We start from the raw sequence: 24,775 nt of genomic DNA, 5'->3' as shown, positions 1-24,775 counted from the left end.
AATGGATGGAAACTGGAGGCCCAGGAGGGCGAGGGGACCTGCCCAGGGCCACACAGCAAGAGTGAGAAGTACCTCGTTTGTCAAAGAAGCAGAAAAAACATGTGCTCCCCAAAATATTCCAAAACTAAGAATTGTACAGACCTTACACTCTGTGTGTTTACTAGCCGTTTGATGAAATGTCTAAGAGCAGAACCGTCGCTGGGGAGGCGCTGCTGACCCGGGGACACCGTCCACATCCGGGCTAGCTGATCCCAGGAGGGCGAGGAGCACGCGTCCCTGGTGGCCTGGGTCCGCCGCCGCGTGCGCCTCGATGCCTGGCTCTTCCGCGGTTCATCTGTGCGCTGGGGCCACACGCGACGGCCTGCAGGCCAGGTCCGGTCCACAGCCTAGAGATTAAGAATGGTTCTTACGTTTTAAGTGGATTGGAAAAGAAAAGGCTATTTTGTGACATGTGAAAGTTACAAGAAACTCAAATTTCAGGTGCATCGTACCGGCCCCGGCTACTTTCCGTGGCATGACAGCAGAGCCGAGCAGCTGTCAAAGGCGCTGCCGTAGGGTCCTGAACGGAGAAAGTGGGCACCGTGTGGTGCCCTGGACGTCCTGTCCGATTTCCTCTGACACGACGCTACAGACGAACAGATGATGTGTTCGTGACCGTGTGGAAGGAAGCTGGGATCCTCACGAGTAAACAAGCTGCTTATGTAACAGGCATCTGTTTCCCGAGAATCCCCCCAGGTTTCACATCCTTCCCGAACTGACACGCTTTTGTCACATGCTGGCTCCTCTGACGGCGACTGAATAAATGTCGATGTGTGCTCTGCACCAACTTGTCTGAGAATTGTTATTTTAGCACATTCTCAGTGGAAGGGAGGATTTGCGTCTCCAAAATCCTGATGTGACAAGGAGCCGGCCTGTGACTGGAGAAGGACCCCCCGCCTCAGCCTCGCTCACCACCCCACACCCACCTCCCGGGGCTTAGATCCGCCCCCCTATTCTGAGCCCAGAGACGAGGACCCTCGGCCCGTCTGTGCCAGGGGCTTTTTATTCTGCTGCTCCAAGAAGCCTTCAGTCTGAAGGGGGGGAGGGGAGCGGGGGGAGGGCTCTCGGGGGGGGGGGGGAGGGAATTTCCTTACTTTCTCCCAGCATTTCCCCCACCTTAACTCCCCTCATCTGTTGTGTTGACTGCCAATACCTTTCCTAGTTGATGACCTGAGCTTTAGAGTTCTTCCTGTACCGGGAACACCTTGTTAAAGAATTAGAAAATTAACAAGCTCACAGTGAAACGATATCAGCATCACCACCCCCCACGACAGACACTCCCGACAGGCAAGGAAAACCTGTTGTCCCGCTGGACCAGCGGCGACGTGCGTCTTCATCACCTCACAGACCCTCCCCTCCGCGGAAGGCAGCCTGCCCTCGCGAGGATCCCCAGATCGGCCGCCCGCCCTGTGGTTCATTCTCAGCGCACAGCCCGCTCACCCCCCATCTTCACAGGAACCCTCCAGCTGGAACAGAGGCAGGCCCGTCGGGCCCCACCAGAGTCTCTGGCCACAGCTCAGTGTGCCAGGCAGAAGTCCTGTTGTCGCCCAGACAGGACTCTGGGCAAAGGCCCCTGTGACCTGCCCCTGCCTGGCCCACCATCGCCCCACCCCCCCCACCCCCCCCCCCCCGCCACCGACCTCACCCTGCAGCAAGGCTGGGGCCCAAGGGCAGAAGGTGGGAGAAGGGGCAGCTGGGTGGGCCTCTGTGCTTCTAGACGAAGACAGGGCTCCACGTGCCACCTCCTGTTGAGGGACCGAGGGGAGGGCGCTGGCTTACGTCCCTGGGAGACGGTCCCTACATGCCTCCGTCAGCGAAAGAGCTGGTCTTAGGACGCCAGGGCCTGCAGGGGTCCCCTTGGCAAACCTGGGGTTGAGGCCCCTCCCACCCAGGACTGGCCAAATCCCTGCTGGTCTATCTCAGCGGCTCATGTACAAATAAACAAGCAGGGAACCTGCAAAGTGCCCATCTGTCCTTGTGCCCCTGAAGCCCTTCCCCTGGGGTTTCTGAGAGTGGTTCTGCTCTTGGGCTCCTGCTCCAGCCCCCAAGGGGATGGCAGATCTGCTAACCTCACCTGCTTCTCAAAATTTGCTGCCCGCCGCTTGGCAGGGGGAGTCCAGCCGGAGACACCTGCGCACCAGGAAGCATAAAAGTGCACCAGCAGAAAGGAGGGGCTGGAAGGCCGAGGGGTGAGCGGGGGCCAGGCCTCCAGGCGTGTGTGCGGGACGAGGAGCTCGTGGGCCCAGGCCCTGCCCAGTAGCCTGGCTGGCCAAACCCCAGCCCTGGCTCTTTTCTCTTTGGAAACTACTTGCCAGGTCTGCCTTTTCCATCTGTGAAACGAGGCCAATGAGGGTTGGTACGAAGACCAAATGAAGTAATAAATATTAGATTGCCACAAACCTTGAACTACAAGGGTCAGATCAATCCACAGGAAAAGGACGTCTGCAAGCAGGTGCCCAGGGCTCGGCCGCGGCGGCGGGGCTGGTCCTTTCAGAAGGCGTCCAGACAGAGCCTGAAACCGGGCCTCGCCCCAAACCAAGCCTAACAGTGAGGAGCCGCAGGCTGCCCACCGCCCTCGGCTGGGGCTCTTCAAACCACCTCACGCCCAGTAACTCGTTTCGTTCTCACCACCACTGACCAGCTCCGTGCCGGACGCGGACAGGTGTGGAGAGGTTAGGGAGGGAAAGCGCCCGAGGACGCGCCGCTCTGCACAGGAGTCCGAGACCAAGACAGCTGCACCCAAGGAAGCGGAGAACAGCCTGCAGCGAGCAAACCCTGAGACGGGGCAGCCCGGGAGCAGGAGGGCGAGGGGAAGCCCCAGGGCTCGGCCACCGCCGCAGCAGCCTCCGCTCAGATCCACGCCAGGAGGCTGTTCAGAAAGGACGGCACGTTCACAACCGGCCGAGCGAGGCCCTCTGTGCAAGGGGACCCGGGGGCTCTGCCAGGCGCCCTGCTCTGCGTGGGCCCGAGCTGTCGGCAGGCTCCCAGCCTCGGCTCCCTCCTCCACAAGTCTGGGCACTGACCCCTGTGACCCTTCACCTGTTTGGCTCCGCCTCGTCCACCGAAGCTGGGACTTTAGGGACCGACTGTCGTTTCCTGCGTGCGGTGCTTTCCCAGGCGGGTCGCTTCTGATGTGACTTCCTGTGATTCCGGTGAGGACGATGTCACCTTGACCCCTACCCCTCTCCCAAGGACAGCATTCTGGCCAGGGCTGTGGCAGGCGAGGCGGAGCCTCGGGCAGGGCCCAGGGCCCAGGGCCCAGCGTCCGTCGTCTCCCGGGTGCAGCAGTGGACACGGACGCTCCTAGGCTGCGCCCGTCAACGCGGGAAGACACCAAGCCCTCCGGGCGGCAGCGGCCTCCCTGGAACCACAGAGCCGCGCTCTGTCCCCGCAGGAGTGGGCGCTGCCCACAGAAGCGACCGGAGGCGCTCGCTGCGAGCGGCAAGTCTTCCTCCGTCACCTCAGGAGGAAGCCACGTCAGTGACTTCACACCCTCGGTGCCCAGCTCGAGTCCCCTGCCATTCCCTGTGGGGACCGAGGCGACCGGGCCCCAACAGGGACCCCCTCTCCAGGCTCCTCTGCTGGACCCCAGGAGGGGCAGGAGGACGCCCGCCTTGGGGAGACGGGCGTGTGGGAAGCATCCCCCGGGCCCAGCGCACGCGCCATGAGGGCGAGTCCTCACAGCAGGAACGGCCACTCGGCGCTCACGGATCAGCCCCGCGCGCATCTGTGCGCCCGCGACCTTCCGGCTCGCCTGAGCACCGCTGTCAACGCGTGCATGTGTGGACTGGTTTCTTTCTTTTTTATAAAAGAGATGATACAAAATCAAAAGATACACGTGGAAACATAAAGCATTTGTTTATTATTGCTATAATCAAGGCAAAATCTCTTAAAACAATTGGCCTTGATGATGGAAATATAATCAGAACCATTAATCACGAGTTTACGTTTGTTCTTCTCTGCTGTTCAGACTTCACGGTCTCACACATGCCACCTACCACCTGACCTTGGTCGTACAAGAAGAAGAAGAATGCACTTGGAGGTCACAAAGCACAGCCCGGCCACTTCCCTAGGTACTGACTGCAGACCAAGCACTTCCTCGCTGTGAACCTGTTTCATCCTGTGTTTAAAAAACAAACGGGAGAGGGGAGGAGGGGCCGGAATGTACCCACCCCCTCGGAGGATCAGTGAGATGACACGGGCGGTAACTGAGAGAACATACAAGAAACTGCCCTTTACTCTCGAAAAAATCATACGGAATGGGGTATCGCCAGTGACAGTGCTTACCACCCCTGCAGGGAGGGCAGGAACCCACCACACAGCCCATGCTCCTGGCAGCCTGCAGGACAGTCACCGAGCATCTGAAATCCTGGGGCAGGGCAACGGGTGTTAACCACCAAGCCTCCAAACTCACTGAGGAAGGACCTGGCCTGACAAGCCACATCACAGGGACCCAGCCTTACCCTAGAAACACCTGGTCAGTTTTATTTACCTTAATAAACATCTGTACAGGCAATAATAAAAAGGCTACTACACAACAATTCAGTGAGTTTTACCTAGTTTCATGAATAATGCATGCAGTTACAAATAAGAGGTAGAAACACTGTATTAAAGACCTAAAAATATAAACATCATATAAATAAATCAAATTAACTGCTGGAATTTCATATAGATAAATAAAGTAAAAATTACATTACTTCGTCAAAGTAAAGAGAAACCATGTTTTTGTTTTTATCAATACACTAAATTAGATTAATGCCAAAGAGCCTCTGTGCAATTTGTCAGAGTTCAGATTATATTATCTAAAAGGATTAAAACTGGAGAATGGTTCATTCAAGTATTCAAGCAGGTAAGTAAGAGAAACGAAATAATCTACAACGTAGGCACCACTTCTAGAGGGATGTTAAGGGCCCACATTCTCCATGACTAGCTATCTGGTGAACTGTCAGGGTTAACACGGAAACGCACACAGGCTGGAAAGAGCTGCCCCTTTTCCTAAGAGAAAACAAACCTCATTTAAGTCACCAACTTTGTTTTGGCCCTATTACAATTCTCGAGAGTATCTCTGGCTTGACACTTGTTCTAATACTGCCCCAATAAACCTAGCCTTTAGTAAACCTAGAGGTCATAGGCATGAATGCACATTCTGCATGCACAGCAAAAGATGCAAACAGAAGCAGACAACCAGCAACTTAAAAATATCACTGAGAAAACCTGTAGGTGTAGACGAATAGGTTAAGAAAATGCAAAGGTTCACACAACACAAGTTTTTACCACTTAAAAGTCCACGAGAGATTACCTGTGAATTCTGGAAAGGGTACGTGTATATAATCAAGTAAAATATTTTAAACAAGTCCATTGTGCCTCAGTTAGTTTTAAATTGCAAAATCCAATACATAGTTGTTTTAATAAATTAGTGCAATATGAAAGATTTTAGAAGATTATTAGTATGTGTCCAGATTAGATCAAATTGAAGATTTCACAATTTCTTCCAAGAGACGTCTTTCATTCCCTCTTAAGCTATTTCTTCCTGAGCTGTTTATGGACGCGTGCTCAGACTCAGATAAACTTACCCCGAGTACCAAACTGCCTGGATGAGACGTGGCTTTTTACTTTTTCGCCTCAGTGAACGTGTGGAACCCCACACTTTGCTCTGGTGAGTGGCGTGAAGAGCCACTCATCGTTTCATTCCTAATTATCCTTAAGAATAACTGTACTGACAACTCTAGCTCTAAGGTGCATTTATTTACCAAGTTCAAACTGAAAGCCAAGTGGAATACTCTCGCTTCCGCTTCTACAAAGAAAAAGGGAAGGGGTGACTTCTCTGATAAGGCAGGTAGTTCTGGGGTTGTTTTTCCTTTTTGAAATCACTGCTTGCTCTTTGGTAGTCACCGTGTAGGAACCTACAGTTTCCTGGGGGCGGGGCGACAGGATCCAAGCTGTGCTCCCGAACGCATCCCCTCACACCCACCACTGGTCCTGGGGGCAGGCCTGCTGCGGCTCACGAGGTCGAGGTGCTGTAGCAGAGGGCCGACAATCTCCTTTCAATACTAGATTTATCTAGAAATAAAATAAATTCATAATAAAAATCATTTATATTTTCAAAAGCAAGGAAAGAAGAACCAATGAAAAAAAATCTCTCACTCTCCACCTACACCCTCACCTCTGTTCTATCTTTGCCCCAGAGTTAACAGTTCTGAGTACTTTTTCTTCTTTCTGCCTGGTAATTGTTTAGCTTAGTGCTGCACAGTGGTAAAAGCTAGATTAGACGTCAAATGAAGAACATTTAGGTTTTAACAGCTAGTTCGCTCACAACTGCCAACAATTTTAGAACTGCCAGCCCCTTGTGGCTCTTCAAAATGTGGCATGACCACACCTCCTCCTCCAAGAGGTCCGCCTCCTCCTCCTCAAAAAACATCACTGGTCTTTTATCTGACAAGTGGAAACACCATCCTGGTACCCTACCGGTCTCCACTCCGTTCTGTACACCAAATCTGCAGTACACAGGGTTTTCACAGGGCTCTTCGGTCACTAAGCCAACGAGGATTGAAACAGTTGCCTTTCTTATTGTTTAATGATAAAAGCAAAGTTCCCTGCATACACAAACACACCCACCTATACAGTCATGCAGTGTAGAAATCTAAAGACTAATGACAAAAGCCAACAGCTCTGTACAAGCAACCTCTCTAATCCTCACAACAGCTCGGCAAGGCAGGCATTGTTCCTCATCTTGTAGAAGAGACAGAGACCACAGAAACGGTGAGTGACTTGCCCAAGGTTGGGAAGCCAAGATGCAACCCCCAGGCTGCACGGTTCCGAACTCCATGCTCTGTCTACTGCACCAGGAGGAGACAATGCAAGTGCAACCAACACGCACACTACTTTCTAAGTCAACTCACATTTGTGTACATTTTCAATATCTGCTGGGTCCTGGAGAATCTTAGTTAAGCCTTCCAAAAGAAGGGCCGCCTTATGATAGCGATAAACAATATCTTCAGTCTGCTGGAACATCTCATCCAGGGCTGCAGCCTGAACCTGGAACCAGTCAGCAAAAAACAAGAAGGTTCTCAGCTTTCCCATGAAAATACGAATCCATTCAGGCAATGCAGCTTTAAATGGAATCTGTCTAAAATTAATACGTTTTGACAAAATGGTATCATCTATCGGGTAAGCAACATAAAAGAGCTTCTTGACAAAAGAGTTACTCTGCATTCAAACATAACTTTCTTGAACTCAGAGATTCATAACTCACAATATTTATACTTCTAAACTGGCTCTTCTATGACTTCACTAAAAAGTTTGTTTACACTTTTCCACTAGTACACTTCCACACTAGTAACCTGGCATTTCACTAAAGTAGATCTTGTCACAGTGAAATAATTAAATGATGTTAAAAGCCACTTATCAGCTTTTCCTTTCAGTTACAGAATTTCCTGGTGTGTGGGATTCATTCACTCAGAGGTATTTACTGGGCACCCGCTGAGGGTCGGCCCAGAGCATACGATGAAGGTGAGCTCCCAGTCCAGAGGGAGGCGTGGGCTGTGAACTCCAAGGGGTACATGGCATCGCAGGAGGAAGCCCCGGACGGTACAGAACACACGCGAGAGGCATCTAACCCGACTAGGGAGGAAGAGCCTCCAGGAAGTGACGCTGAGGGAGAGCCATAAGGAAGCAGCAGCGAGCTGGGCGGGGGGAGAGGTGGGTAGGGCTCCCCAGAACGACGGGCACAGTGTCATTCACGGGGTTAGGAGCATTTGTTTCCCCAACAGCATCCTGCTTTTCTCTTTAATCATTCACTGCCCAGACTGTCAGTAATCCAGTCTCCTAATTTACTTGTCAGTGTGCTCTGCCTCTTTCAAAGAGTAAAGCCACATACAATACGATAAATAAAATGGATACAGAAAATCCAAGCCCTGAAAAGGAAGGAGAGAGAAATAACTAAATGTAAGTTGAGTGTCTCCAAGCTTGCTCAGCAGCCAGGGCACAAGGAGAGACTTGTTGGAGGCACGTGGCTCTATCATCAGAAGAGACAGAAGCACCGTAACTCCGACGAGAGGACGTCTTGCCTGGCACACATTTCTACAAGAAAATCTGTCCTATGAAGTCTTAATTCGGTACAAGACGATACAATGCATATTATTCATGTCAACAGTTTAGGGCAATATAATGTATATTATTCTCATCAACAGTTTATATTCCAAATTTATTATGATGGCTTTCAAAATAAGACCAAGGGGGTAATATAACAGCACAATTCAAAGTACACAAATTTGAGAGGGAGAAGGAAGCTCAACTATGTTAATATGGTAAAAACTATGAGGTTGGTCAGTAATTAAATTTTTCCCCACTTAATTACTTCTTTGACAGTCCCTAATTTCATGTTTCCTTCAGAGCAATTTTTCCCCCCAGATACAAAAAACAAATTATTTCCACTAATATAACCAGACAGTTGGAAAAGTAGATTATACTTTGTGTGCCTACACTTAAGGTCGGTCAGTTGTGGAATCTGAGCACGTGAATTTCTGCAGATTGGGTAATAAGAGCAGTATTTTTTCTAATGTTTTATCAGCCAAACTTCTTAAATAGTAGAAAACAGAAGAAACAGATCCAGTGAAAGCTTTTAGATGCAAACTATAAGAAGATTAGATCATGCCTAATGTTAGCAATTTTTAAGAGGTATGGTAAACTTTTACCAAATGTGGTAGGTAACCAACATAACTTATGTTTGTTGCATGTTAATTAAGTGTAATCACTCCTTCAGGAAGAGGGACCACAATACCTGAGACTTGGGAGTGGTGGGGCATAAACTCTTTTTAAAAGGATGATGTCAAGTAGGTGTGCACTTCAAAAGATGCTCTTAGGGGGCTTCCCTGGCGGCGCAGTGGTTAAGAACCCGCCTGCCAATGCAGGGGACACGGATCCGAGCCCTGGTCCGGGAAGATCCCGCGTGCCGCGGAGCACCTAAGTCCCTGCGCCACAACTACTGAGCCTGCGCTCTAGAGCCTGTGCTCCGCAACAAAGAGAAGCCACCGCAATGAGAAAACCGCGCACCGCATGGATGGAAGAGCAGTCCCCTGCTCGCTGCAACTAGAGAAAGCCCGCGCGCAGCAACGGAGACCCAACGCAGCCAAGAAAAACAAAAAACAAAAAACAAAAGATGCTCTTAAAGACAAGTAGTATTACTATGCAATATTACACCTTAAAAAGGGTTACCATTTCTACAGCACAATTATAGATGAGTTTCTCTGCTGTTACGCTGTTGATTTCATCAATAAATCTCTGTTTGTCGGAGAAGAAGCGATTCAGCTTTTCTGTAAGTTTCTTGCACATGCTGATGCAGAATTTATATCGTTCATTCAGATTTTTGACAACTGGAAAAAAAAATTGAAATGAGAATTTTAATTTTCCTCCAGAAACAGAGTCATGGTGACATGCAACTTTCCTGCTGATTTATGGAAAGCGACACTAAATGATCACTGAAAAAAGTGACTGGAAATCATTCTTCCACATGTTCTCTCGCTCAGTGAAGAGAAGACTGAGAACAAAGTAATTCTGACTGCTCTCTGTATCCGTTAAATGGCAAAACCAAAAAACAGAAAAGCCAGCATCTTTTCCCATTTAAGAATGCTTAATACCACGGTGACCCCTCACCAAAAACTTCCCTTCCCAGCGTAAGGGGAAAAGCAGCCCCGTCACGCTCCGCTTGTACCTTGTTTCACACCCGTGGACGGGCTCAGCTTCCCGGACTTGATCTGCTCTTTGGCGAGATGCAGAGAGGCTGCCAGCAGCTGTGCGGCCTTCATGTATAACACCAGCTGCTCCACCCGCCTGCACCAGAGACAGCAAGCAGAGCATCAGCCTGCGAACCGACAGGCCAGGGCCCCATCACAACAGTCTCTCTAAGGGAACATCATTCCCCTTGACACTTTTAGGGCACGAACACCTCCTGAAGGGAGAAGGGCCGGCATGGAGAAAGACGTGTGTACTTTGAATACGATGGGCACACTCAGATAAAAATACAATCTCTTTATCACCAAATATCTTAACAGCATGATTTACAGGAAAGGAAACACCAAGGCTGCAGAACCTCCAAGTCTTGGCTCACACAGTGAAATCGAGCACAAGGAGATAACTCAGAGACGCCCATGACCTTCAGTGGATGACACGGCCCCCAGCTTGGACAGCAGTTTACAGAGGGCAGGAAGCCTCTGGAGATGGACGGCAAGGGGGCACCTACCCCCAGTCTTTGCTCAGCTGGCTGATCTGGTCCACCACCGCGCTCTCCTGGATCTGGTACAAGGAGACCGCGGACGCGCAGAGCCCCGGGTCTCCCCCGCGCACGGCCGTCAGGTCCAGCACACACTCCGTGAACAACAGCATTGCGTTCAGGTGGCGGAAGGTGTCTGTGTGCTCTCGCTGCGGCAAAGCCAATCGTCTTAGAAACTTGCAGGTTAAGGAGAGGCGCACACTCATATCTGCACATAAACTGTGGCCACTGCTAATGTTTTCTATACTTATGAATGTCAGAATGATCAGAGGAGAATGAAAGTTTTAAATTCCAGAAAACTGTGCGAAAAATAAACACAAATGAAACCAAACAAGAGTGTGGCATGTGTTTGTGTGTATGGATGTATGAGAGCACCCACAAAATCCAGCCTCAAAGATATGAGGTCATTGTACTTGCACCAAGAAAAAAATGAAACACAGAACAATTAAATCAATATATATGAGACAGAAACATGGCAAAATAGATACCAAGGTATAAGAATGTAAGGATATTCTGTGCAGTAAACCACACTTCTTGATAGTTTAATGAATTCTACTGACTTACAATTTCAGAGACACTTTAATTTCTGGTGGCTCTTCAGTTAACAGTGATTCCTAATACCAAGGCTCTAAATTTTGTGATCTTTTCAGTTAGTTAAAGAGTGGAGTATAGATAGACATAATAGCAGCGCATTAAAAATGGGTACTCTAAAATTAATGTTTTGAGATTTGTTTTTAGCTATAAATGTATTTTGAAATCTCAAATAAGACTAAATTTCTCACTCTCCTTTTATGGTTAAAAAGGGATGAGGATCAGTGTACTAGAGACAGAAGAATAAACCAATCAACTTTTGAAAGTCTCTCTGCTCTATGACAGCATATCAGACTATATGTTCCAATACATATTGGAACATAATTTATGCCTAATTTGATGGAGATTGAAAAAACTCTGAAGATTGCTTTTCCAATCTCAGATTATACATATTTTCAAAATTACAACTTACTACAGAATCACTACTAAAATTCTGCATGCAGTACTTTATAACTTTTATGTGAAATACTTAATTCTCCTTCACACACAACAGAAATATGGAAAGAGAATTTGTTCTTTAGTTGACCTGGAGGAGATGCAGTCTATGGAACGCTGTCCTAGAGTTGACACTGAGCAATTAGCCGGCAGAGGCTCTGGAATCATAAAATTCACCTCTATTCTGCATTTGTGCTCAGCACACTCCACGTTCTGATGTGTTCTTCCCTGGAGACCTGGCTCCGCGGAGGGAAGGTACTGGTGCACACACGCGACTGTCCGGTCTGCCGGGCAGCTTTATTCCTCAGCGTTATTGACTGATTTGGCATCTTAATTTATTTTTTTAAACCTAATTTTAAGTGTATCATTTTATCTTATGAAGAAAAGCAAGCTTTGAGAATAAAAAGTTATGGCTTTAGGAAAAAGATTATGTTTTAAAAGTCCTATAAGTAGTAAATAAACTTCAGATAAAGAAATCAAGAAAACAAAAATCTGTATGCGTCACTTCCTGTCAACCAAAGCTTGTTATGAATGAGTGTCACTGTCAACGTTATTCTGAAAATATATGAGCAACGTTCCAAACAGGAAAGGTAAGGGGGATTTTGTCCTCCCATCACCGACACTCTCCTCGGAGCACCCTTAAGGAACACGTCACAGGGTCTCTTCCCACCTCCATCAGCGTCTCCTCGGGCAGTTCAGGGGCTTCAAAGGCGACGAGCCCCTCCAGGCTGGGGGGTGAAGCACCACAGGGCGCGTGTCTCAGGCTGGGAGCTGCCTCTGCTCCCGGAGGGGGAGACCCCGAGCACGGCCCAGGCGGGGAGCCCCCAGACACGCGGCCCCCGGCGGAGCCCAGGGAACCTCCGGAGCCGCTGGAGCCCCCTGCGGAGACGGGCGAGGAAGCGTTAAAAGGAAGGCCCCCGACCCCTCCCTGAGCACACGAACAGGCTTTATCTTCCCAGGCTCACCTTCATTCCTTACAGAATCAGCACAGCTACTTTTAAATTCTGTTTTAAACAAATTTCTGGCATACACATTTCTCCCTGCTGCTCCACAGTCCTCACGGTGATAAAACTCAGCGGATGCGTGCGCTTCACTAAAATGATACCCCAATGCTTATGTGGAGGCACTTATACTATTTCTGATTTTTTTTAATGCCACCAATAACACTGTAATGAAATCCTTCCTTCTTTTTGAGTTATTTGTGATAAAGACTTTATAAGACCACTTTGTTGTAAGTGGCCTTATAAACAGAATGGGATTACCACAGATCAAATATTACTATAAATATCTTTATAGCTCTTTGTAAGACTTGCCACGCTATTTTCTAAAGCAGCCGTGAGTAAGCGCAGAGATCCCATTAAGCCTCGACAACGTTGGACATTACATTTTTTAAATGTTGGCTTAGTTAACAGGTATAAAAAGCTATTTTCTCAAAGTGGTATTTTCTTATTATTTAATACTCTTAATAATCCTAAAATCAAGATTATTAGCTCTTTTTCCACTCTCATTATCTATTTATATCCTTTGCTTATTAATCTACTGGTATCTTGATTAGTAACTGATTTAGCATAAGAGAACTTAAGGGACACAAGGTATAATATATGATGTCAAATGATAACTCAAGTCCAATCTAAATACTTTCTTAATTTTTGGTACCAATTACCTATTTATAGACCATGGCTGATAAACCCAATCTATCAGCCTATCTAAAAGTAGGATATAGGATTAAGTGCAAAGATTGGGACTCAAAGTACCAAAAAAAAGGTGAAACCTAGGTTTCTAAAAATACCCACAAAAACAAAAATAAACAACAATCTATCCTTTTCAAAAAATTTACTGGATGTACTAAAATAAGCCTTCAGTATAAGCTAAGAAGCACCAATATGCATAGCTGCTTCACTGTGGAGAAGTCACATTTATGTAATAATGTTATAAAATTATATAAATATTATTACAAATATATAACATAGTACCTTTTATTTTGCAAAGTTTTTTTTTCCCCACAAGTATTGTCTCATTTACTCTTTTTTTTTGGCCGCACAGAGTGGCATGCGGGATCTTAGTTCCCCGACCAGGTATCGAACCCATGCCCCCTGCCGTGCAAACGCGGAGCCTTAACCACGGGACTGCCAGGGAAGTCCCCTCATCTACTCTTCATAACCCTTTAAGGTAAAGTAAATCGTTATCTCCACGTCATTGGTAAAGAAACTACGTCACACCATTAAGCCAATAGCAGAATCTGCACACCAAACACGAGCCCAAGGCGGAACTAAGACAATCCTCACCTGAGGTGGTTCTTGTCCGAAGGACTACATGGGTACAAGCGGGGGTCGCGGCCCTGTGTGGAGGAGACCCTACCGTGAACAGCACAGCCCTGGGACTCGCTGCTGTTCCCACAGAAGGAGCCCGTGCAACACCACAGGCTCCTGCAGGGGCTGCAATAAAAAGTTCACCAAATGTGTCACATACCGGAGGGTGGGTTTATAGGGACACCTTTACTTTTATATTAGTTTTGTTTTCTTTTTTTACAATAAGCATTTATTACTCTTTTTTTTTTAAATTGCTGTTTACTATATTTTATTTATTTATTTATTTTTAATTTTTGGCCGCACCACGCAGCATGTGGGATCTTAGTTCCCCGACCAGGGTTCGAACCCACGCCCCCTGCATTGGAAAGCGGATTCTTAACCACTGGACCACCAGGGGAGTCCCCGCATTTATTACTCTTAAAAAACAGAAAATTCAATATAGATCGCCATTAAAAATATTTTATGGTAATCTCTTCACAGCTGTGAATCTTCTTTTCGCCAAAGCCTACAATTCAGTTACTTCTATGTGAATTGCCATCACACCTGTGGATAATGTGAAAAGGTGGAAACCAAGAACTGGGAATAAAAATGTGGGGAAACAACCTGATTAAAAAAATGGGCAGAAGACCTGAATAGTTATTCTTCCAAAAAATACAGATGGCCAACAGGCACATGAAAAGATGCTCAACATCGCTAATCATCAGGCAGATGCAAATAAAAACCCCAATGAGACATCACCTCACACCTGTCAGAACGGTTATCATCGAAAAGACCACAAATAACAAACGTTGGTGAGAATGTGGAGAAACTAAGAGCTAAGCTGTTTTTTGTTTTTGTTTTTCTTATACATTTATTTATTTATTTTTGGCTGTGCTGGGTCTTTGCTGCTGCACATGGGCTTTCTCTAGTTGTGGCGAGCGGGGGCTGGTGTACAGGCTTCTCACTGCGGTGGCTTCTCTTTGTTGCGGAGCACGGGCTCTAGGTGCACGGGCTTCAGTAGTTGTGGCTCGTGGGCTCTAGAGCGCAGGCTCAATAGTTGTGGCGCACGGGCTTAGTTGCTCCGCAGCAGGTTGGATCTTCCCGAACCAGGGCTCGAACCCATGTCCCCTGCATTGGCAGGCGGATTCTTAACCACTGTGCCACCAGGGAAGTCCCTAAGCTGTTTTATAGCTTATATTTTCTTAGAAGAAAATATAGTGTTAGGCATTTAAGAAGGGGTATCTAGGGAAACTCAAAGACAACAGGGGAGACAAAAACAAAGACACCAGAGAAAAGTTTACCCTGATACCTATGGCTACAGCAAACACTAAACACAGCCTAACTCTTAGCCAGATAAACAAAAAAAAACCCCCACACTATTTAACTCAATTCTATGTCCAGTAATATCATTTCTGGCTTTCAACAAAAAATTAAAAGGCAAGCTAAAAGGTAAAAACAGCCTGAAGAGACAGAGCAAGCACTGAACCAGACTCAGACATAGCACACATGTTGGACTTATCACACCAGAAATTATAATAACTTTGATTAACGTTAAGAACTCTAATGGAAAAAATAAACAACATGTAAGAGCAAATGAGTAACAAAGCAGAGAGATGGCAACTCTAAGAAAGACTCAAAGGAAATGCTGTAAGTCAGAATCACTGACACAGAAATGAAGAATGTATTTGATGAGCTCATCAACAGACAGGACACGGTTGAGAAGAAAATCAGTTAGCTTGAAGATATGTCAATAGGAACTTCCAAAACTGAAAAGCAAAGAGAAAGAAGAATTAAAACAACAACAACAACAACAAAAATCCCAGAATATCCAAGAACTGTGGGACATCTACAAAGATATAATATATGTGCAACAGGAATATCAAAAGGAGAAAGAGAAAGAAACAGAAGAAATATGTGAAGTAGTAATGACCAAGAAATTTCCAAAATAAATGCAGAACCAAACCTTCCGAGTCCAGGAAGCTTAAAGAACACCAAGCAGTTAGAATGCCAAAAAATCTATACCTGTGCATTTCATCTTCAAACAGCAGAGAATCAAAGAAAAAATCCTGAAAGAAGCCAAAGAGAAAAAGCACCTCATTTATAAGAGGAACGAGGGTTAAGAATTACACCAGACTTCTCTTCAGAAACCATGCCAGCAAGATGATGGTGGAGTGAAATATCAAGCCCTACAGCACAGAAACCATACTCGGGTGTTTGCTGGTCTAGGTATTTCCTCCTTTGGAGGCTCATGGGAGAGACGGTAAAAGAATTACAGAGAAAACAAGAACAAAGAGGCTCCAATACTGACTCTCAAATTTAAGTGGACACAATAATCACGTGGGGAACTTGTTAAAGACACAGATTCCTAAAATCCTTTCCCAGAAAACTTGATTAAACAAGTCTGGGTTAGGGTCTGGAGCCAGCCCTTTGTTTTCATTTTTTGATAAGCAGTCTGAAGTAATCTAGATGTGGGTCCATGGACATAAAGTTCCCTGGAACGGCTATGAAAGAGCCAGGGATCTCAGTGACCTATGGTTCTTCATAGGTTGGGTTTGCTATGTAAGAAATGCTCAAGAGTACAGATGTGTAAGGCAACTTTGGCCAGTGTTATCCTACTGATAAAAAGCAATCTTGGTCGGCATCTAACTTCTAACTCATGGGCTGCTGATCATCAAGACACTGCACAAGTCCCTGTCTTGACAGGCTCCTAAGAAATTAGATGAGATGACAGGGACTGGATGAAGAAATCTGGTCAACAGGTTCGTGAACAGTCAACAGGAGTAGATGGGCCGAGTAATTACCCCCACGCCCAAGCCAAAGATGCCCACGTCCTGACCCCTGAAACTTGTAAATAGGCTATGTTACATGGCAAAGAGGAACTAAAGCTGCAGATGGAACCAGGGCTGCTAATCAGCTGAACTTAAAGAGATTATCCAGATTATCCAGTGGGTCCAATGTAATCACAAGGGTCCTTTAAGTGTAGACTAATGGGGCAGAAGGTCCGAGTCTAGACTGGCCATTGCTGGCTTTCACGGTCAAAGGGGCCACAAGCCAAGGGATGAGGGCAGCCCCCAGAAGCTGCAAAAGGCCAGGAAGTGCACTCTCCCCGAGAGCCTGCAGAAGGAACCAGCCCTGCCTACACCTCGATTTCAGCCTAGTGAGACCCACCACTGTGGACTTCTGCCCTCCAGAACTGTAAAATAATACATCTGTGTTGTTTTTAAGCTACCAAGCTTGTGGTAATTTGTTACAGCAGCAGTAGGAAAGTTAACAAACAGATTACCTGCCTGAAAAGAAACCAGACTTCTCTTACCTATATCCATTGGTCGTTCTGTACTTAAACTGTCTGTGCTGCCCTGATGTCCACCTAAAGGTGTTTTTACCGGTTGATCTGATAATTTCCCAGTACTGACAGATCTAAAAAGAAGAATGATAATAATGTAAATGTATACTTTTAAAAAATCCAGACATATCAGTAATAAGGGTGATTTAGACCAAGCCATAAAATGGTTAAAGGAAAGTCAGAGAACAAGGAGACAAAAAATAGAGACCGAACAATTCAAGGTAGAGATAAACTTCAACACCCAAAATCAACAAAAAGGCAGAAACAGACTACTCAGGAAGCTCAGGAGGCGCTCCGGACTCCCACAGGTATAGGCAACAGCCATGGCCTTCAGGGGTTCTAAGTGTGTGCAGTGCCTCACACGTGTACAGTGTCACGAACCACCGGCATAAACCAGCTCCTCATCGGGTCTGGCTGCTTCATGACAGGAATGGAGGCACTGTTACAGTTCCCACGTTCAGGGCTGGAAGGAAACGGCGTCTCTTACCTGCCGAACGCCGCCCTGACCTGCTGCTCGGACGTCTGCCTCTCCCCTCCTTGTACTGAGAGAAGGTGAGAGCATCCCCGTGCGTCACTCCCATCTTTCGACTGCCCCTCAGAAGGCCCGCGGCGAGTGGCCAAGGCTAGCAGGTTGGAAGACGCTTGCGTTTTCGGGATTTTGAAAGGAGCCGTGGTCTAAGAGAACACATGTAAACTGGTTGTTATGACGTAGTAATGTTCAGAACCGTCAGGCTCGTGGCACGGTGGCCGGAGCAGAGACTCCAGACTCTGTCAGTCTTGGATTCAAGTGCCGGCTCTCCTGCTTCCAGTCTCTGTGACCTTGACAGTTCATTCACGCTAGGCCTGTTTCCTTTTTTCAGGATTAAATGGGAACGCGTATATAAAGCATTCAGCAAGTAAAGGACTTACACTTTGCCTGGTACACGGCAGGTGCTGATTAAATTGCAGCTATCCTCTTCCTGAATGCTGTCTATAAAGTACTTATGATACTAGTTCATGACCTACTACTGAGAGTTAATAAGCTACTCCATGGTATTGCTGCTTCCACATCCACTGTGCTTGGCTATGCGGCCTGCAGGGACCTTAAATTGACACCAGCCCCTTGTACAAGCACACGCCCTAGACAGGAGCCCACAGAATCGCAAATAAATGTACGTTCCGGATACGACTTCCCTGACAGGCCTGGTGATCTGCCCCCGTCTCCCAGGGCCTTCCCGCTGTGTGCCCCTTAGGCAAGACCCCCGTGGAACTTATCAGAACCCTGCTCTTTTGGTTTGGATTGACCCATCCAGCCCTAGCCCGGGAACCCCAGAGCACTCCACCCACAGACCCTAATAAAGGCATGTGCCCAGGTCCTGTCTCTCTCTGCACTTTGACTTGACTTCCCCGTGTGGCATCTGGGTGCTTCTTCCAGGACCACTGAGTAACCAACTTCTCTATTTCAATTTCTCCTGTGGTCCGTGGCTGGACCTCAGCTGACCACCCGGAACAAAACGCCCCAGTTAACAAATGTTAATTTAGCAAAGTCACAACATCTACAAAAGGGCTTAATAAACACACCTTAGTAGGAGAGCCAATGATTGTTGGTAATGGAGTTTTGAAGAACCAGTCAGAACTCCGCGGGGAGGACCCCGCGTGCTTGGTGGGAGAGGTCCCGAGGCTGCCGGGCCGACTGGGCTGGGGGGAGCAGCTGCACCCAGCCCCCGCGTGGGACGGGCACACGGGGTCCGAGTGCTGCTTTCTGAGCTTCTGCTTGTTCTGGTAGATGTCGGTGAGGGTGGAGGCGCTCTGCAGTCTAGCACCCAACAAGAGCGGCTGCGGCGACGGAGGCTGCGGCGCGGGAGAGCCTGCCGAGGACAGAGACAGCGTTAACCCACAGGGAAGAAGTGCAGGGCAGAAACTGGCGAGTTAAGAAGACACCTCTTCAAGGAGAGTTCCAATGAATGTCTTGTTTCCCGTGAGATATTCTAAAAGTTGTTCACCTGGCAAGAGACATTTTTTGGCATCCTTTACAAACAGTGACAAGCACGCTGCCGTTGGCCTTCCCAGGAGACAGGGGTTAGTGACCACGGGTCTGTCGGCTGTTTTACCAACAGCGGGCACACAACTCAATTAACGTAGCGTCTAGTCAGCACCACAGAGAGCTAAAGAGTGAGTAAAGCCAACGAAAACAACAAAAATCTACATGGAACGAGATGATTTCCACTCTTCATATTGATACGTTATGTGTGTATTATCAATGTAATTATTCTCTTTTCTCACATAGCAACTAAAAGAAACTTTTCAAGCTAACCTAGAATAGCTCTTTATTCAAAAAAGAATGTTGGAAAGAAAATTAGAAAGATAATATACTTTTCCTGGATTTTATTTTGTCTAAAAATAACAAGCATATGCATATTTATTTTTGTCAGTTTCATGAAATTCATTTAAAACCTAAAGTATCCATCTTCTCTACAAAGAAAACACTTGTCCACAGATATTCTTGCCTCTTAAGGAGACACTGGGTGATGGGGTCTTGATATGATGAACAGCTGGCTATAACAAGGGAATTCCGCCCCCCCCAAACCCTGCTGTTGCTGACTTAACATTCACTAAGCCTGGGGCTCCGGTTACAAATTCCTTGGAGCTTCTTGCAAGCCAAACTACCACCAATAACGTTAAAGACACACAAACCTTCTTAGTGGCTGATAACCATCATCTTTCCCAACAAACAGGAGCTCTTGCTGCTGACCACTCATGGCTTACTCTCCTCCTAAATCTACTATTTCATTTTTCAGAACTGGGTTCTGCCACACACGTGTGTATATACGTACACATACACAAATAAACAGTGACAAAATGTTATGATCCGGACAAAGTTGATCAAGCTTTATTTTTAAAGAAACACAAAATATGAAACACTAAACCTAGAAAAGAGTGCTTTTCTTTTCTTTAAAAAACCTCTAATTAACTTTTTTTTTTTTTTTGCAGCTGCGTTGGGTCTTTGTTGCTGCGCGCAAGCTTTCTCTAGCTGCGGAGATGGGGGGCTACTCTTCGTTGCGGTGTGCAGGCTTCTCTTGTTGCGGAGCACGGGCTCTAGTCGTGCAGGCTTCAGTAGTTGTGGCGCACGGGCTTAGTTGCTCTGCGGCATGTGGGATCTTCCCCGGCCCAGGGATCAAACCCGTGTCCCCTGCATTGGCAGGCAGATTCTTAACCACTGCACCACCAGAGACGTCCCAAGAGTGCTTTTCTAAGTAACACAGCATTCCTTTCACTGCCCGACTCCTCAAATGCACATACAATAAAATCTGACTTATCAAAGTGTGATTTGCGCAGATCTTTTCGGGCATATATATTTTAGATAATAAAGCAAATAAACATCCATAGTTCTTTTTTATCTGATGCTAACTGGTAGCTCTCATCAAAACCAGTATTAATCAAGGTAATGAAATTTCATCATCTCCTAGACTGATTTTCACTATCTGTGGGACAACAACCGGAGTTTAGCCAAGTTGTGTAATTCCCAGGACGTAGTCTCATAAAAGAATCCTATACGTAGGCGAGAACCAACTGGCAGTGATACGCTAGAGCACATTAGCATAAACGACAGGAGAGCAGAGAAAATACTTCCCATAAATTCTGTTGGTTTGTTATGACTGGAAAAACATATCTCAAACTCACTTACGACGGGATTTAAACTATTAACATTGCGAGTCCATCTCCTACCTGACCAGTTCCTGCTCCTGGATTCCTGGCCCTGAGGATGCCCACAGCAGCACTGACTAAACTGCTCAGGAATGGTGCCAACTGTGAAGAAGGGAAGGGCAAAGCACGGAGAAATGGCTCACAACTAATACAGCATGGAAAAGGCGACACATGCACAGATCGCACGTTACAGCTGACACCATTCAACTAGCGAAGATGCAGTTCAGCTCAGCTCACACGTACTAAGCGACAGCGTGCTGGGCACCCTGAGCTAGATCAAAGCACCGTAGGACCCGCCCGGAGGGCAGAGACTGGGCAAGAGCCAGGCAAACCTTTGCCGTGGGTCTCGGGCGTGGGGCTGCCGGGGCCCAGCTGCTGCCCCTCCACCCGCCGCACTCCCCTCCCGCCGGGGTTGCCCCCCGGCTGGCCCAGCCCGACTGTGTGGGTCACGGGGATTCTGGGTGGCTTGAGCCTGGGGACGCTCTTCAGAACTCACCGGCCGTCGAGACGCCTGCCCACCCCTCCTTCCTGCCCTCTCCCCCCGGGCGTCAGGCCTACAAGGTGGTCAGAAGGGGCGCCCTGCGGCCCCTGCTTCCTCACGGCGGCTGCCCAGGCGCTCCGTGCACATTTCTGCAGCCCCCTTCTTTGCATCTACCGCTGCGAACCCGAATTAACAAGAGGGGGAGGCGGGGAAAGCTTCCGCGGGATCTCAAGCAGACGAGAGACGTGTGTCTCCAGCAGCGGCGGAGCAGCGGGTTAGAGACTCGACCCCGAGGGAGGGCCGCCTCCCTGAGAGCAAGGGTTGGGGCCTCGTCCGCAAACTCCGGGGGCCCGGGGGCCTCTGAGGGGGCGAGGAGGGGCCAAGACTTTAAAGATTTTCCAGCTAAAAGCAGTGTCCCCACCACTGCCACAGGGGAAGTGGTGACATAAACTTTTAAAACACATGATCACTGTGGTTTTCGCTTTGTGAACCGCGGCTCCCGGGCGAGGCTTCGGTCCCGCTCGCTCGCTCCGCCTGCTTCCGAGACGCGCCCCTCCCTCCCAGTCCTACTCCGGGGCGGAGACGGAGGGCGGGGCCTCCCCCTTCGGGTGCGCGCGTGCGTGTGCGCGCGCGTGCGCGCTGGCCCTCCCTGCTCCCGTTCTCCCCCACGTCGCCGCTAGGGGGCCGCTGCTCACGGACTCCGGATCTCCGTTGCCCTGGCCTCTCTCGCGTGTGTTCTGAAGCTGGAGCGTTTTCTCTTAGTTAAGCCCCTGAAAGTGTGGTTCGAGGTCTTCCTGTGGGGTTGGGATTGGCTGTTCTGTGGCCTCCCTGCGTGCCTCGGGCGGCTATTTTCGAGCTCCCCGTGTTGCTGCCCGCGGTGTCCAGGAGAGGTGGGACGACCCGCAGTTGGAGCTGCCCGCCCCCCGGTCCCTCCGCAGCGGGAAGGCCTCTGGTGGACGTAACCCAGCGCTGCCACGTACTCCGCTGCCTGTTAATCCTCGTAACTCCTAGCGCCAAGTAGGGTAGGCATTTTATGTACTTTCACCTAGGGTTTCTGAGCTGGTGTTTAGAGCCCAAACCCAGTGGAGGTGCTTTTTATCCGCAAGATCCATTTATATTACCCAGTCTCCGACAGCGGTCTGAATGGCTTTACACAGAGATTCTCAAGAGGGAATCGGGGCAGGGTAGGGTTGGAGGGGCGGGATATGGCTCCCAGTCAGCTGGGACTCGCTGCCATCGTGAGCCAGTGTTCCTAACGAGAGTGTCATGTCGCACTGGTCATAATGCAAAACGGCTGGAAACAACTGCTATGAATTCTCCTTACCCGAAGGGGACGGTGAGTAAGGCCTGGCAGACCCCGTGGAGGGTCTTCGTCCGACCGCCTGTACTGCGTCTGCCGGCGCCGGGGAGCAGGATCCCAGGCGGGGGAAGCCCATGGGGCTGGTGTTCGACCTTCGTACCACCGCAGATCTAAAGGGAAAAATAATATGACTCCCTCACCGGCAGCTTCTAGGACTTTATTTCTCTCTTTTTTCCTAAAACTTCCTAACACTATGCCGCGGAGTCGATTCTTTAAACATATGGAACATAGTCATATGCAACAAACATAAAACCTACAAAATTATACAGAGTGAGGTCTCCCTCCCATCCTTGTATCCGTCTACCTAATTCCCAACACTTCCTCAATCCTGCTCAAAAGGTTACCATTATTTTTAGTTTCTAATGTATCCTTCCAGAGTTCCTTAATTCAAATACAAGCAAACTGAATACATAATCTTATTTTCATCTTGTTTTAACAAAGGTAATAGATTCCATACCAATCATTTTCAACTTTCCTGGTCTTAGATCCCCTTTATAGTCTTAAAGTTACTGAAGATACCAGAGAGTTTTTATTTATGCAACTTATTGTATCTATTGATTTTTATGGTACTAGAAGTTAAAACTGAGAAATTTTTGTAATTATTCATTAAAAATAATAAACTTAGGACACAAGATTATGAAAAATATTTTCCAAAACAAATTATTGAGAAGCATGACATTATTTTACATTTTGCAAATCTCTAATGTCTGGCTCAAGAGATGGCAGTTGGGTATTCATAACTGTTTCTACATTCAGTCTGTTATACGTGTTATTTTGGGAGAAGTACATGAAGAAAATACTGCCTTATAAATTTGTAACTGGAAATAGGAGAAGCACTTTGGTAGCCTTTCAGATACTGTGACACTCCTCTTTGATGCTACCCCAAACTCAGCAAGTGGTCATTTCTAAGATCAGCTGCAATGTGGAATCTGAAACCACATCGGTAAAATTTGTCCTCTGTTCCATTAAACTCCATTCTCTGGCAAAAGTATCTTCGACTTGGAATGGATCTTATATCTGTGTATGCTTTTTAAAAAATTTGGTCATTTGGAAAATACTGGTTGACAGAGTTATGCAGGTATTCCAAACGCTGACGCATTATATAATATCAAAAAGTCACACTCATATCAAAATATCACCACCAACTTAGTTCACTTTTGACAAAATGGCTGTCAACACCACAGCCACAGCTGTCCTCTCAAGCACCAGGTGTTCCGTGAAAAAGTGGCTAAAATTCAGCTCACAAAGAAAACAACCATACAAGGGCTTTTCCTTAGGACCGCTACTCCGATGTGCAGCAAAGGTGCTTTATGCCTACTTTCCACTCAAGGTCGAGATTTTCAAAGAGGGATAATACCTTTCACTGTTTCACTAAAGACACTCTTCGGAACTACAAGTGTGTGGAGGTAAAGAGACCAGGGCTAACGGCAGAACGGGAACCACTCCCGTGACGTGTCCTGAGGCACCAGCAGCTTTCCCATCACTGTGTTCACACCAACAGTGCACATGTCAGTGCAGTGAAGAAAGCAAACAGTATCCTGGAATTACCATGGAAACAGCCTCCACCTCATGGACCCTCTGAAATGGAGCCGCAGACCACACTTTGAGAACCACTGCTAGTGCGCTGTTATTCACTTTGCTGTTTTCATTTTATAATGTACCTTGGAAACCGCCCTACCTCACCACACAGAGAGCTTCCTGACTCTCTCTGGAAGGTGTTCCACTGTCACAGATGGATCAGAATAAATCTGTCCCTTACTGGTGGGCACTGGGCTTGTTGCTCATCCTTTGCTATTATAACAATTAACCACTTTGTATACATACGATTTTATACACAGGCAAGGAATATGTATCTTAGAATAAGTTACCAGAAGCTGACTGATGGGTCAAAGGATATATGCATTACTGATTTTCACAGATATTGCCAAATACCCTTCCTAGAAGTTTTCTTAATTTACATCGTACAAGACGGTGAGGATCCTTTTCCATTCACTGAGCTATTCCTTTGGTGGGTCCTTTTAATCTAAAATCTTGTCTCCTCCAATTTTGGAAAAAACTTTCTTAATTATTTCCTGGAAATTTTCTTCCTCGCTATTATAGTTTTCTTTCTAGAATGCCTAAACTAATTAATCCTTGAAGAGTATTATTAATTCACACTTTCCATCTTCTTGATTTGATTATCTATTTCAAATATTTCCTCAGCTCTGTCTTCCAACATTTATTTTTGTTTAGTTCAGTTATTCTATTTTGTAATGTCCAAGAGGTCTCTTTTACTTCGCTTGTTTTC

General features: G+C 47.3%; 1 protein-coding gene across 5 annotated transcripts in view; it reads right to left on the bottom strand.

Annotated features, from left to right (window-relative positions):
* Positions 1-3,878: 3,878 nt before the first annotated feature.
* ULK2 (unc-51 like autophagy activating kinase 2) overlaps positions 3,879-24,775 on the bottom strand; it is a 64,801-nt gene continuing 43,904 nt past the window's right edge. Inside the window, exons 16-28 of one of the 5 annotated variants that reach the window (XR_011071809.1) lie at positions 22,453-22,598; positions 20,669-20,749; positions 18,524-18,810; positions 17,451-17,638; positions 16,934-17,037; positions 13,618-13,767; positions 12,003-12,211; positions 10,277-10,455; positions 9,749-9,867; positions 9,253-9,410; positions 6,939-7,074; positions 5,947-6,099; positions 3,879-4,159 (exon numbers count right to left, since the gene is read on the bottom strand). Coding sequence is in view for 4 of the 5 variants with exons in the window: in XM_068529873.1 (XP_068385974.1) it covers positions 6,041-6,099; positions 6,939-7,074; positions 9,253-9,410; positions 9,749-9,867; positions 10,277-10,455; positions 12,003-12,211; positions 13,618-13,767; positions 16,934-17,037; positions 17,451-17,638; positions 18,524-18,810; positions 20,669-20,749; positions 22,453-22,598 (1,816 nt within the window). In the remaining variant the exon portion in view is untranslated. Of the gene's footprint in view, positions 4,160-5,763; positions 6,100-6,938; positions 7,075-9,252; positions 9,411-9,748; positions 9,868-10,276; positions 10,456-12,002; positions 12,212-13,617; positions 13,768-16,933; positions 17,038-17,450; positions 17,639-18,523; positions 18,811-20,668; positions 20,750-22,452; positions 22,599-24,775 lie in introns of those variants that run through there. The other 4 variants (XM_068529873.1, XM_068529872.1, XM_068529875.1 and 1 more) reach the window with 4 other exon arrangements.

Source organism: Eschrichtius robustus, chromosome 20 (genome assembly GCF_028021215.1).
Source record: "Eschrichtius robustus isolate mEscRob2 chromosome 20, mEscRob2.pri, whole genome shotgun sequence".
Lineage (NCBI taxonomy): Eukaryota > Metazoa > Chordata > Mammalia > Artiodactyla > Eschrichtiidae > Eschrichtius > Eschrichtius robustus.
Note: the sequence above shows the minus strand (reverse complement) of the source record. Positions and strands in the feature narration are given on the sequence as shown.